This window comes from Hyperolius riggenbachi, chromosome 4 (assembly GCF_040937935.1).
Source record: "Hyperolius riggenbachi isolate aHypRig1 chromosome 4, aHypRig1.pri, whole genome shotgun sequence".
In the NCBI taxonomy this organism is placed as follows: Eukaryota; Metazoa; Chordata; class Amphibia; order Anura; family Hyperoliidae; genus Hyperolius; species Hyperolius riggenbachi.
This window is the reverse complement of record NC_090649.1, coordinates 272,377,258-272,392,293: the sequence shown is the minus strand read 5'-3', so window position 1 is coordinate 272,392,293 and position 15,036 is coordinate 272,377,258. Positions and strand designations below refer to the sequence as shown.

General features: G+C 46.3%; 1 protein-coding gene across 1 annotated transcript in view; it reads left to right on the top strand.

Annotated features, from left to right (window-relative positions):
* Window positions 1-271: 271 nt before the first annotated feature.
* Window positions 272-15,036, top strand: part of SNX3 (sorting nexin 3) — a 56,459-nt gene continuing 41,694 nt past the window's right edge. Inside the window, exon 1 of the mRNA XM_068279438.1 lies at window positions 272-539. Coding sequence (XP_068135539.1) covers window positions 378-539 — 162 coding nt within the window. The 5' untranslated portion in view covers window positions 272-377. The remainder of the gene's footprint in view (window positions 540-15,036) is intronic.

Below are 15,036 nucleotides of genomic sequence, written 5' to 3'. Positions count from 1 at the left end.
TCAAATAGCAAAAATTAAATAGGTACAGTTGTCCAGAACAATAAGTCCTTGTGTCATCCTTTTTCATCATGGACTTGGCTGCCTGTTCTAAGAGCTTGCTGCATTTTTGCTGGATTCCTGTACACCCGACAAACCAGCCCTCCCGAATGCGTATCCGAGGTCGTCCACAATCCATTAGCAAGTCAAACCTCGTGACAGGGACCTTCCACCACGCCTGCGCCGCTCTGGGCGCGCGCTCACGCTTCTTTCTTGAGCTCGTGGGCGCGCCTTCCTCCCTGTCACCTGACAGGTCACATCGACCACTTCCGGCAGCTCATCAGACAGGACGGAATTTGGTCTGCTTGGTCAGCTTTTCGCCTGGTTCTCCGCTGGGAGACATGGCAGACACTGTAGCTGACACTCGCCGCTTGCTTAGCAAACCACAGAATCTGAACGATGCTTACGGGCCGCCCAGCAATTTCCTGGAGATCGACGTGAGCAACCCGCAGACTGTCGGCGTGGGCCGTACCCGGTTCACTACCTATGAGGTCCGCTTGAAGGTAAAGCTCTGCATGATCAGCTCATCTTCAACCCAGTCTTGGCATGGATCTGTGTGCTGTGACAGCCTTTCCTGTGTGCAGTTATCACCATCTTCATAGTCAATATGGCTGGGTTCCTGGGGATGGGAGTCAATGGTAGGGAGGGTGAGGTTTCAAATTACTCCACTAAGTTCCCTTATATCTCTATTAAGTCAAAGTTTGAGCTGCAAGCTGTATAAGATGTTAGGATGAAATTATTAGTTGGACATCATAATATGCCTATTATTTCCTTTTGAAATATTGTTACGCCTCTTAAAGAGACTCAGAGATGAATTAAAATAATAGATTTATACATACCTGGGTCTTCTTCCAGCCCCATCCGCATGGATCGCTCTCATGCTGCCGTCCTCAGCCATCTCTATCGCCAGTACCGGGTCTCTAACTTGGGCCAGTCGTGGCCAGTTTTACGCATGCGGAGTGTCTTCCTCTGTCTCTCAGGCGCCTGCCTTATGCATGCGCCTGTGCAGTACGTAGGAAATGCACTGCGCTTGCGTCGACTGGCCCTGACTGGTTGAAGTTACGGGACCCGGTACCGGCGATAGAGATGGCTGAGGACGGCGGCATGGGAGCGATCCATGCGGATGGGGCTGGAAGAAGCCCCAGGTATGTATAAATCCTATTATTTTAATTCATTTCTGAGTCGATTTAAAGAGACACTAACAAAAAACTCTGGGGGGGGGGATACTTACCTCAGGAGAGGGAAGCCTCAGGGTCCCAATGAGGCTTCCCCATCCTCTGAAGCTTGGGGGAATCCAGCGCTGGCTCGGCCGAAGTCCCTTGGCAAGGACTGCGCAGACGCTGCAATATTCACCTACCGCAATCCTGCGCAGCTGCACTAGCGGCTCTTCATTTGTGCAAAGGTGGATATAGCCGAGCCTGATCGATCCACTCTATTGCACAGGCGCAAAGGACTTGCCACTGCGCAGTAGAGCGGATACGATCAGGCTTGGCTATTTTCGCCTTAGCCTGAAGAGCCGCTAGTGTGTCTAGTATTTACCTCGCCGCTGTTAGAGGGTCACAGGAATGTATTGCCGGTACACTGGAGGACAGAGGAAGCATCGTTAGGATCTAGAGGCTTACAGGTTTTCTTTAAAGCTCCGCTAAATCTTGGGAAGATAATTAAAATATACCAGAGGCAGGTGCTAAGATTGATACTTACCTATGAACAGGGAAACCTCTGGATCATCTAGTGTCTCCCCGTACCCTTGCCCCCCTGCTGGACCTTTTGGAATGTATCCGACGAGCTTGTCAGATGTTGTTTTTCGTTGCGATTCTCACCGTCATGTACGAGTGGCCGTACCGTCCCTGCAAAGTACAGCCTTGCATGTAAAGTAAAATGGAGCGGTTTGACTACAGGCGGTTCCGTGCTACTGTGCACACAGGCCCGGTATGGCCGCGCTCGTGTACAGCAGGGAGCGCAAACCTCCAGAATGTCCTGGGCAGTAGTGGTGGTCTCGAAGAGGAAACGGGAAGCCGCTGTTGGGTCTTCTCTATTCGTAGGTATTTTTATTTCATTAGTATCTGCCTTAGGTTTTCTTTGAAGAGTACCCAGGGTGAAACTCTGGACATGGAGGCCACCATACTGTGCCCACGCTGTAAGCTGGAGCTGCTTGTGCTACTGCACAGGCGCGGCCATGCTTGTGCAGGTGCAACTCTTGCACTTGTGCTAGAAGAGGAATGTGGCCCTGATGTCCAAGTAAGGAGGGCATGGGAAGCCTCAACAGTATCCAGATGCTTCCCTCTTCTTAGGTAACTATCACACTTTTCTATTTGTAGCCAGCTCAGGTTCACTTTCAGCCCATGGAGGGCTAAATTACCTTATTCTGTGAAGCCTGATAGTGCTCGTGATTCTGCGGCGTTTGTGCTGCGACTTCTGATCATCGGTGATCGGCAAATCGCTAGTGCAGGGATTCCCTATGGAAGCATTCACAGTGCAGTGTTTGTGATCACAAAACCGCTTCATGCATCGAGTTGGGAACGATTGTGAAAAATCATGGCGATATTCGGTGTGAACCAGCCCTCGGGTAAGTATCTAACTTATTTTTTTTGTCATAGGTTTGCTTTAAACAAATTTTGTGAGGAGAAAGGTGTTCCCTAAAAACTTGCCTAAGTAGAAGGAAACCTCTGGATGCTGCAGAGCCCTCCCAGATCCTCCATGAGCCCACCGCTGCTGCCCGGGACCCACGTTGTCTTCATGGCCATGCTTCCATTTGTGTATGAGGATGGTCCGCGCATGCACAGTAGCATGAAGAGGCAAAATATATTCACCAAGCTCTTTGTATATTCAAAGGGTCCCATTGCTGGAGGGCTCCAGCCTGATACATACATCCAGTTTTGAATAGGCAAATGATTGGCTAATTTTACATTTTCCATGTAGAATGAAAGTTTACACAATACACTTTTCCTAGTATTCAAAATCTGTTGGCCCTTATTCTACATGGAGGGGGTAAAATTGCTCACTGATTGGAAAATCAAAATTGCATGTGTGTTTGCACCCTTACTTTTTACTTAAAATCCAAATCTGGTACTAATTCATTAGAAATAATTCAAAATATTAAGCAGCAGTGTAATATAAAGGATTTGAGAGCAGTTATGGTGTGCACAGCTATGTTTTGGACTTCTAAAGCAAGGCCCCTAGTAGGTATCCCCTCTTCTGAATTCTGAAGCCTTCTCTCCAAGGTGTAACAGCGAATACACTGGGCGTGACTAAGCCATCTGGAGCCTCTTTCATTGTTGTTTACATCGTTAAAGTGAACCTTAAGCCAGGAAAAAAAGAGTTTTACTCACCTGGGGCTTTTACCAGCCCCCTGCAGCAGTCCTGTGCCCTCGCAGCCACTCGCTAATCCTCTGGTCCCCCGCTGCCAGCTAGTTTCGTTTGTGCTGACAGGCTCGTCAGGACAGACATCGCGTAGCTTTTTCCGCATTCCCGACTGTAATTAGCGCTATTGCGGGCCGCAACACGTACAAAAATACGCGTTGCTGCATATCTATGCGTTCGTAATGCGGCAACTAGTGTTTTTGTACACGCTGCGGCCCGCAATAGCGCTAATTACAGTCGGGAATGCGGAAAAAGCTATGTGTGGCCAGTCCTGGTGGGCCTGTCGGCAAAAACGAAGCTAGCTGGCAGCGAGGGCACAGGACTGCTGCAGGGGGCTGGTAGAAGCCTCAGGTGACTAAAACTTTTTTTTTTCTGGCTTAAAGGGACACTTAAGTCAAACAAAGAATGAGTTTTACTTACCTAGGGCTTCCAATAGCCCTGTGCAGCTATCTGGTACCCTCGCCGTCTCCCTCCGATCCTCCTGGCCCCGCTGGCAGCCACTTCCTGTTTCGGTGACAGGAGCTGACAGGCTGGGGACGCGAGTGATTCTTCGCGTTCCCAGACACATTAGCACCCTCTATGCTGCTATATGGTATATGATATATGCTATAGCAGCATAGATGGCGCCATTGTGGCCAGGAACGCGAAGAATCACTCGCGTCCCCAGCCTGTCAGCTCCTGTCACCGAAACAGGAAGTGGCTGCCGGCGGGGCCAGAAGGATCGGAGGGAGACGGCGAGGGTACCGGACAGCTGCAGGGGGCTATTGGAAGCCCTAGGTAAGTAAAACTCATTTTTTTTTGTTTGACTTAAGTGTCCCTTTAAATGTCCCTTTTTAAGGGCCCTTTCTCTCAGGATGGTTGACAGCTGTGTTTACTGCCTGTAATACTCTGCTGTTAATCTGCTGGGTCCTGCAGACAGCAAACATCCAGCAGGGCAGTGTCCATCCCATGTATGTACATCTGGTTGAACTTGATGGACATATGTCTTTTTTGTTTTGTTTGTTTGTTTTCAACCCAAATAACTATACAACAGTCACCTGCTAAACTTTTTTTTCTACTGATCAGTCACCACACCGCATGTCAACTGCTGACATGTTTTGTGACAAATTCTTCCTTTTAGTTGCAGTACAGAGCAACCAGAATGTGCTTGCTTCATGCAGTGCAGCAACTGAGTGATGCACTTGCCATTTTTTTGTTGTTCGTGTGAAGGGGCCCTCAGGCCCTTTCAGACAGATTGCTGAACTGCATGCTTGTCTGGAGTTCAGCATTCAGTCTGTCAGCCATGAGTGCCTTTCAGCTGCAAGTTACTGCTGCTAAATTTGTAATCCCATGCATGTCAGCATTTGACACATGGTGTGGCTACCTGGCAGCAAACATCTGCGTCACGTCTGAGTGTGGCTGCTCCCAGATGTGACTCAAGCAATGAGTATGACCAGCACATCCAATGAGTGAGGCTTTATTAATTTAGACCAAGAAGTCTGATGGCCACTCATGCCAAGTGCCCTGCATGGGAGCAGCAGACCTTAGGTGAATTCACTGCCTTCAGCCTACTGTGTGAAAAGGGGCCTTACTATAGTCATTGGTACTACAGGAAAGGGAAGAGAATATCAGCCATATCAGTCAAATTTGCACTATCACATAGTTACTATTGATAGAAGGGGTGGGATTTGGTGCCTACCTTGGAGAAGATATCGGACACAACTGAAGTGAGAGGGATATGGAGGATTACATTTTAAACAATGCAAATGGCCTGGCTTTCCTCTTGATCCAGCGTATCTTAAACCGTTAGCCATTGGCCCAGCACAAGCATGCAAATTGGATATTTCTGACTGAAGTCAGCCAAAGAGATCAGCAGGATGCCAGGCAACTGGTATGTAAAATAAAATAAATATGGCAGCCTCTATATACCTTTTACGTCAGCTCCCCCTTAATGTATGTATTGCTTAGCCCAAAATGGAACTTTGCATGAAGCTAATAAGTTAGAAGGCTAAAGATTGATGTCTGATAATTGACGTCTGAACCTGATTAGCTATGTGCAAATTTCCTGCTCAGTCCAGGTGGTTACACTACCTGTGGAGCAAAAAAAAGAAGACATTCAATGCACTTGGTGTACTGTCTTCTGCCCTATGCCATGATAAAGGGGATCTCCAGTGGCCTTGAAACGATTGTCGGTGAATGGTCTGAGCTGTCTTTAATCACACAAGAATAAATGGATATTTTTGGGCAGTATAGTGTACGGCCATTTGTGGATATTGGGTGGAATCTTTATGGTCTTGCACGTACCACTCTAGAGGGGTGCGTTCCATGGGTGGATTTTCAGTGCATCTGTAGAGTGCTTGTTCCCTATAGTGGCAGTCATTCAATGATCATTACAGGCAATGCAAAGGCAGCTTTATCTGCACTGTAATGGCTTTATATGTTAAAAAAAAACACCCCCTGACCACCAGAGCAATTTTCACCTTTCAGCGCTCCTTCCATTCATTCGTCTATAACTTTATTATTACTTATCCCAATGAAATGAACTATATCTTGTTTTTTTTCGCCACCAATTAGGCTTTCTTTAGGTAGGACATTATGCCAAGAATTATTTTATTCTAAATGTGTTTTAATGGGGAAATAGGAAAAAATGTGGGAAAAAATTATTATTTTTCAGTTTTCGGCCATTATAGTTTTTAAATAAAGCATGCTACTGTAATTAAAACCCATGAAATGTATTAACCCATTTGTCCCGGTTATAAAAGCATTTAAATTATGTCCCTATCACAATGTTTGGCGACAATATTTTATTTGGAAATAAAGGTGCATTTTTTTCAGTTTTGCATCCATCCCTCATTACAAGCCCGCAGTTTATAAAGTAACAGTGTTATACCCTCTTGACATAAATATTTAAAAAGTTCAGTCCCTAAGCTAACTATTTATGTTTTTTTTTTTTATTGTATTTTTTTTAATTACAAAAAAAAAATAAAAATTGGGGAGTGTGGGAGGTAATGAGTTAATTTATTGTGTAAATGTAATGTTTGAATATGTAAAATGCTTTTAGGGTGTAGTTTACTATTTGGCCACAAGATGGCCACAGAGTGTTTGTTTACATGCGACCTGTAAGCGTCCGGAAGGACGCTTACAGGAAGCAGTAGGAGGCTGGGAGACTCACAATGATCTCGCTGTTTCTGAAAGAAGCAGCAGATCATTGCGTGGGCTAGATCAACGAACGGGAACGGATTTTCCCGTTCATTGATCTCCGGGCGGGCGGCGGCGTGCACGAGCGGCGGGTGCGCGCGCACGAGCGGCGGGAGCGCGGACAGCGGCGGGAGCGCGGACAGCGGCGGTAGCGCGGAAGGTACGGATTTCTCCGTCCCTGGTTTTTTAGGGGGGAAAAAAGGGGCGGAGAAATTCGTACCGCTGGGGGTAAAGTGGTTAAGGTTGGTGGGAGTGGGACAGGGATCTCCACTAATAATTCTGCCTAACAGCCTTATATACTAGCATCCGAAAGAGGTAGGCAGCACCCACCAGATGCAAGGACGTGCTGCAGGTCAAGGGCCTCCTTGCCCATGGGAGAAATCAACAGGAACAACTTAGATAAGACCCAGCACTGTCATTGAAAGCTATTTCAATTTATTGAACCAAAGTTCATAGTTCAGACAGCATACATTGATAAAAGGCTGACACAAAGTAACAGCATTGTTTTGAGAGGTACATCCTCCCTTTTGTCAAGCTTAATCATCTATTAACTGCATCAGTCTCAGAGCAAAACTATGTATAAGCATGACAATCATTTTACAGGCCCTGTTGGAAAAGCTTTTTTCCCCCCTTTTCTTAAAGAGACACTGAAGCGAAAAAAAAATGATATAATGAATTGGTTGTGTACTATGAATAATTACTAGAAGATTAGCAGCAAAGAAAATATTCTCATACTTTTATTTTCAGGTATATAGTGTTTTTTCTAACATTGCATTATTCTATATGTGCAGATTACACAACACTCAGCATTCAAAATGATTCTTTCAGAGCAGTCTGTGAAGTAATGACCTCTCCTCTAGCAGAGAAAAAGTAAACAGCTCACTTACAGTTGAGATAATAAAAGTCAGATAACAGCCCTCTCCACTCGTAGAGCTTAATGGCTTGTTTGCATAGAGATAACAACTGGAGTTTCTCAACTCTTCCTGTACTGAAAAAACAATTAGACTGATGTATCTGATCTTAATGTTTTATTTCTTAGCTGTGCTACACATACAAATCATATCATCATTTTTTTTTCGCTTCAGTGTCTCTTTAAAGGGGTTCTTTCGCGAAATAAGTAGGCAGTTAAAAAATGTGACAGATGACAGGTTTTGGGCCAGTCCATCTTTTTAAGGGGGATTCTCAGGGCTTTCTTTGTTTTCAACAGCATTTCCTGAACAACAGTTTAACTGCCAAAATAGCAAGATACCAGCCGGCCTCCCTAATCACTTGCACACTATTATGTCAGTTAAATTTTGCAACTGTTGTTCAGAAAATGCTGTTGAAAACAAAGAAAGCCCTGAGAATCCCCCTTAGGGCCTGTACACACTGCTGCGCTTGCGTTGCGTTTTTAAAAACGCATGCGTTTTTAAAAACGCAAGGTCTTTTGAAAAAGAATGAAAATCGTGATGACTTGTACACACTGGTGAGATGCGTTTTTAGAAAAACGCAATCGCAGTGCCTGCTGCGCTTTTTTAAGCGCAGCGCATGAAAAACGCATGCGCTTGCGTTTTTGCCTGCGTTTTTCAGAAGTCAGTATCCCAGAAGACTCTGCAATCTCCTGATTCCTGTTGAAATGTAAACTAGAAAAAAAACAAAGGATTCTTTAGCCAATCAGCAATTACAAGAAAAACGCAAACGCACAAAACGCAGGCAAAAGCGCATGCGTTTTTAAAACTACAGGCACTTTAAAAACGCATGCGCTTGTGATTTTGCTTGCGTTTTTCAGTGTGTACAGGCCCTTAGGCCTCTTGCACAGTGCACACGATTCCGATTCAGATTCCGCTTTTTAATCTGTTTTTACATCCGATTCAGATTCCGATTTGCAGTGTGCAGGGAGCAAACTGCAAATTAGAATCTGAATCGGATGTAAAAACTGATTAAAAAGCGGAATCGTGTGCAGTGTGCAAGAGGCCTTAAGCTGGCCACTAACGGCCAATTTCTAGCGAAAAATCGTTCGAGCGATCAGAAATTCTGATCGGATTGGTTGTAAATAATCTCCATTGGTGGACACAATCGATTATGAACGAGTGAAAAAAAGTCGCCCGAATGAATTTTCGTCGAACGAAAATTTGGATTTTCATGGTGGTCGTGGTAGATAGGAAGCAATGATTGGTTAGTTGATGGTGTAGTGAACGATTTTTCGTCCGATCAGAATTTCTGATCGCTCGAATGATTTTTCACAAGAAAGTGGACCGTTAGTGGCCAGCTTAAAACAGATGGACTGGCCCAAAACCTGTCATCTGTCACATTTTTTTAACTGCCTACTTTTTTCCGCGAAAGAACTCCTTTAAAGAGGAACTGTTGCGAAAATATTAAAATTGAAAATGCATACAAATAAGTACGTTTCTTCCAGAGTAAAATGAGCCATAAATGACTTTTCTCCTATGTTGCTGTCACTTACAGTAGCTAGTAGAAATCTGACATTACCGACAGGTGTTGGATTAGTCCATCTTTTCATGGGGGATTCTCAGCATGGCTTTATTCTTTATAAAGACATTCCATGAAAAAGATGTATATAATACTGGACAGCCTCCCTGCTCACCGTACACTTTTTTAGCATTTGGACGGAGCAACTGCCATTCACTAAGTGCTTTTAAAAATAAAGAAAACCCTAAGAACCCTCTATGAGAAGATGGGCTAATCCAAAATCTATCGGTAATGTCAGATTTCTACTACTTACTGTAAGTGACAGCAACACACAGGGGTTGGACAAAATAATGTAAACACCTTGAAAATCAACAAAATATATTTTAATATGGTGTAGGTCCACCTTTTGCGGCAATTACAGCCTGAATTGTATTGATTCATACAAATTGTTTCCAAAGCAATTTTAGCCCATTCTTCAGTTAAAACACCCTCCAGTTCTTTTTAGAGACAATGGCGGTGGAAATCGACTTCTTACTTGAATCTCTAATAACAACCATAAATGCTCAATAATGTTGAGGTCTGGGGATTGTGGTGGCCAGATGAGCTGCTCAACCTCATTAGAATGTTCCTCATGCCATTCTTTAACAATTCTAGCTGTATGGATTGGGGCATTATGATCTTGAAAGATGGCATTCCCCTCCGGAAACTTGGCTCTTGGCTGTTAAATCTTCCATGAAGGGAAAACATTGGCCCAGCGGATTTCCAAGAAATAGCACCCCAGATCATCACAGAAACCCCGCCATGTTTTACGGTTGGGAGAAGGCAGTCTGGATGAAATGCTTCCGTCGGCTGTCTCCAAACATACACTTGGCTGGAGTTCGAAAATAAGGTAAACGATGATTCGTCCACTGCTCGAGGGACCAATTCTGGTGGTTTCTACACCACTTTATACATTCTTTGTCTTTGAGAGCAGAGGTTTTCTAATTGCAGTTCTTCTGTGGAATCCAGATTTGTTCAGCTCCCGATGAACAGTTTTTGTAGAAACTGGGTTCTGTAGGTGTTCATTCAGCTCTGCAGTTATTTTAGGAGCCGTGGTCTTGCGAGCTATTCTAACAATTCGATTTACAGTCCGACGGTCTCTCTCAGACAACTTCGACTTTTGGCCACAACTGTGCTTTGCTGAGGATGTTTTTACTTCTCTTTCAAAGGCAGTCATTACTTTTGAGACAGTACCTCTTGAAATGCCAAACATTTGGGCAGTTACTGTTACAGTAGCGCCTGCCATACGAGCACCAACAATTTGGGCTCTTTGAAAGTGTGAGAGATCTGCGATTTTTATAAATTATAACCAACTTTGGTTTAAATATCTGTAAAAAAAAAAAAAAAAACTATTTAACCCCCTTGCCGTTCCAATTCTGACGGCAAGGGGGCAGCGCAGCACTTTTTTTTTTTTTTTTTTAATTTTTGAAAATCATGTAGCGAGCCCAGGGCTCGCTACATGATAGCCGCTGACGAGCCGCATCCCCCTACCCACTCTGATCGCCTTCGGCGATCACAGTAAGCAAGAAATCCCGTTCAGAACGGGATTTCCTGCTAGGCTTCCCCGGTCGCCATGGCGACCAGGCGGGATGACGTCATGGACGTCAGAGGGAATCCCGATCAACCCCTCAGCGCTGCCTGGCACTGATTGGCCAGGCTGCGCAAGGGGTCTGGAGGGGGGGGAGGCAGCGCGGCGAAGCGGCGGCGAGCGGAATATGCACGCAGCTAGCAAAGTGCTAGCTGCGTGCAGTAAAAAAAAAAATGTTTTAACCTCCCTGGCGGTAAGCCCGTGCTGAGCACGGGCTATGCCGCGCAGGGGGATTTCTCAGGCCCTGCTGGGCCGATTTTGATGATTTTTTTTTTTTTGCAGCACGCAGCTAGCACTTTGCTAGCTGCGTCTGCCCTCTGATCGCCGCCGCTCTGCTCTCCGATTACGCGGCGCTCGCTGCGCTGTGAGGCCCCCCCCCAGACCCCGTGCGCTGCCTGGCCAATTAGTGCCAGGCAGCGCTGAGGGGTAGATCGGGTCTCCCAATGACGTCATGGCGACGGGGGAAGCCCTCCAGGAGATCCCGTTCTTTGAACGGGATCTCCTGATCTCCGATCGCCGGAGGCGATCGGAGGGGCTGGGGGGATGCCGCTGAGCAGCGGCTATCATGTAGCGAGACTTTGGGCTCTATTCATAAAAAACTTGTGGCGTAAATACTCGTAGAGGCAAAATACCGCAGCGGTATTTTACACTTCTGGGTGGTCATCCAAAAAAATCTTGCCAGCTGCGATGCAAGTGCGGAGATCTCCCGCTGAAGGCTGGCGGTAAGCTGTCGGAAGGCATGCAGAAACACTTCCGCCGGCAGAGTCCCTCCGTGCACTGCTCTCTCTGGGAGGTCTGTCCCATTCACTTGTATGTAATCCGCAACATCATAAACTTTATGAATGGCCATTTTGTTACTTTTTTCTAGATAAATCTAGAAAAACACTGGAGAAGGCGGAAATTTCTCGCTCTGCTGGGGGATTGTAGATTTTCATGCGGGAACAGCTTTTATGAATGCCCACTTTGCTAAATGGACGGGAAAATCCGCTGTTTTGAGCGGAAAACTTGTGGTAACCTTTCATGAATAGAGCCCTTTGTCTCGCTACATGAAAAAATAAAAAAAAGACTTTGCTGCCCCCTGGCGGATTTTTTATAAACCGCCAGGAGGGTTAAATCAGCCCAGCGGGGCTGGAGAAATCCTTCTGCGCAGGTTACCCCGAGCTGAGCTCGGGATAAGGCCTCGTTCACATCAGGGCCGTTTATGTGCGCTTTTTACAGCGCACTGCCCTATGCGATCAGCAAGGTATTTACTTTCCCATGTAACTAAATGTAGCTGGTTCACATTTATGCGCTGCGCTGAGCAGCGTAACAGAAACGTAGGGTTGCATGCATTTCTGTGCGCACATCAATGCAAGTGAATGGGTGCGCTTTTTTAGCGCATAGAAGCGCATGCGTTTTTACCCCTAATTGGAGAAAAAAATACATTTACATACAAAAACAAAGTTTTATTGACAACTGCTGCTGGTACAACAAGCAAAACGTGCTTTAAAGAAGCACAGCGCAACGCACAGAAACGCGCACTAAAGCGCGCACAAGCGCATGCGTTTTTTACTACGCGCTTTCACACGTTTTTCATCGCAGCAGATGTGAACGAGGCCTAACTGGCAAAAAGGTTAAAGGAAAGGTTCAGGGAGGGGGGTGAAAAAATAAAAATCAATTTCCACTTACCCGGGGCTTCCTCCAGCCCGTGGCAGACAGGCAGGTGCCCTCGCCGCCGCTCCGTAGGCTCCCGGTGGTCTCCGGTGGCCAACCCGACCTGGCCAGGAACGAATTTTGTGTTACCCCACAGTCCATGGCGGCCTGGAGAGGTAATAGTAATTAACACTGCTGGGACTTTTGCAGGAGTGGGGTGACCCGCTTTGCATGTCTAAAGTGTACACACACACACACACACACACACACCTACACCTACACACACACACCTACACCTACACACACACACACCTACACACACACACACACCTACACACACACCTACACACACACCTACACACACACACACCTACACACACACACCTACACACACACACCTACACACACACACCTACACACACACACCTACACACACCTACCTACACCTACACACACACCTACACACACACACACACCTACACACACACACACCTACACACACACACCTACACACACACCTACACACACACACACCTACACACACACACACCTACACACACACACACCTACCTACACACACCTACCTACACACACCTACCTACCCACACACCTACCCACACACCTACACACACGCACACACCTACACCCGCACACACCTACACCCGCACACACCTACACCCGCACACACCTACACCCACACACACCTACACACACACCTACACACACACCTACACACCTACACACACCTACACACACACACCTACACACACACACCTACACACACACACCTACACACACACACCTACACACACCTACACACACACACACACCTACACACACACACACACCTACACACACACACACCTACACACACACCTACACACACCTACACACACACACACCTACACACACACACACCTACACACACACACACCTACACACACACACACCTACACACACACACACCTACACACACACACACCTACACACACACACCTACACACACCTACACACACACACACCTACACACACACCTACACACCCACCTACACACCTACACACATACCTACACACCCACCTACACACCTACACACATACCTACACACATACCTACACACACACCTACACACCTACACACATACCTACACACACACCTACACACCCACCTACACACCTACACACATACCTACACCTACACACACCTACACACCTACACACACACCTACACACACACCTACACACACACACCTACACACCTACACACACCTACACACCTACACACACACCTACACACCTACACACACCTACACACACACCTACACACACACCTACACACACACCTACACACCTACACACATACCTACACACCTACACACACACCTACACACCTACACACACACCTACACACACACCTACACACACACCTACACACACACCTACACACATACCTACACACACACACCTACACACACACCTACACACACACCTACACACACACCTACACACACACCTACACACACACCTACACACCTACACACACACCTACACACCTACACACACACCTACACACCTACACACACACCTACACACACACCTACACACACACACCTACACACACACACCTACACACACACCTACACACACACACCTACACACCTACACACACACCTACACACACACCTACACACACACCTACACACACACCTACACACACACCTACACACACACCTACACACACACCTACACACACACCTACACACACACCTACACACACACCTACACACACACCTACACACACACCTACACACACACCTACACACACACCTACACACACACCTACACACCTACCTACATACACACCTACACACCTACCTACATACACACCTACACACCTACATACACACCTACACACCTACATACACACCTACACACCTACATACACACCTACACACCTACATACACACCTACACACCTACATACACACCTACACACCTACATACACACCTACACACCTACATACACACCTACATACACACCTACACACACCTACATGCACACCTACATGCACACCTACATACACACACCTACACGCACACACACCTATACACACCTACCTACACACACACCTACACACCCACCTACACACACACACACACACACCTACACACACACACCTACACACACCTACCTACACACCTACACACACACACCTACACACACACACCTACACACCTACACACACCTACCTACACACCTACCTACACACCTACACACACCTACCTACACACACACACCTACACATCTACACACACACACACACACACCTACACACACCTACCTACACACCTACACACACACACCTACACACACACCTACACACACCTCTCACTCCTCACTCCTAGCCAGCAACCATTTTATATAGTCTACAGACAGCCTGTCAGCCAATCAAGTATAATTGGTAAACACTCTTGTCTGCAGTACCAAATCTAGCAGGAATTTCATAGATTCAGCAAAAAACTGTTGAGAGGTTAATCGTACTGTCACCAGCAGGGCACACCATGTGCAGATATAGCATTCAATACCCCTTCCCTAACCACTACCTGCATCTGCCTACTGGAAGCAGCAAAAAAGAAATGTAAATGAGCTTTTGCGTTTTTAAAGAGAAATTGTGACCAAGAATTGAACTTCATCCCAATCAGTAGCTGATACCCCCTTTCCCATGAGAAATATTTTCCTTTCCACAAACGGATCATCAGGGGGCTCTGTATGGCTGATATTGTGGTGAAACCCCTCCC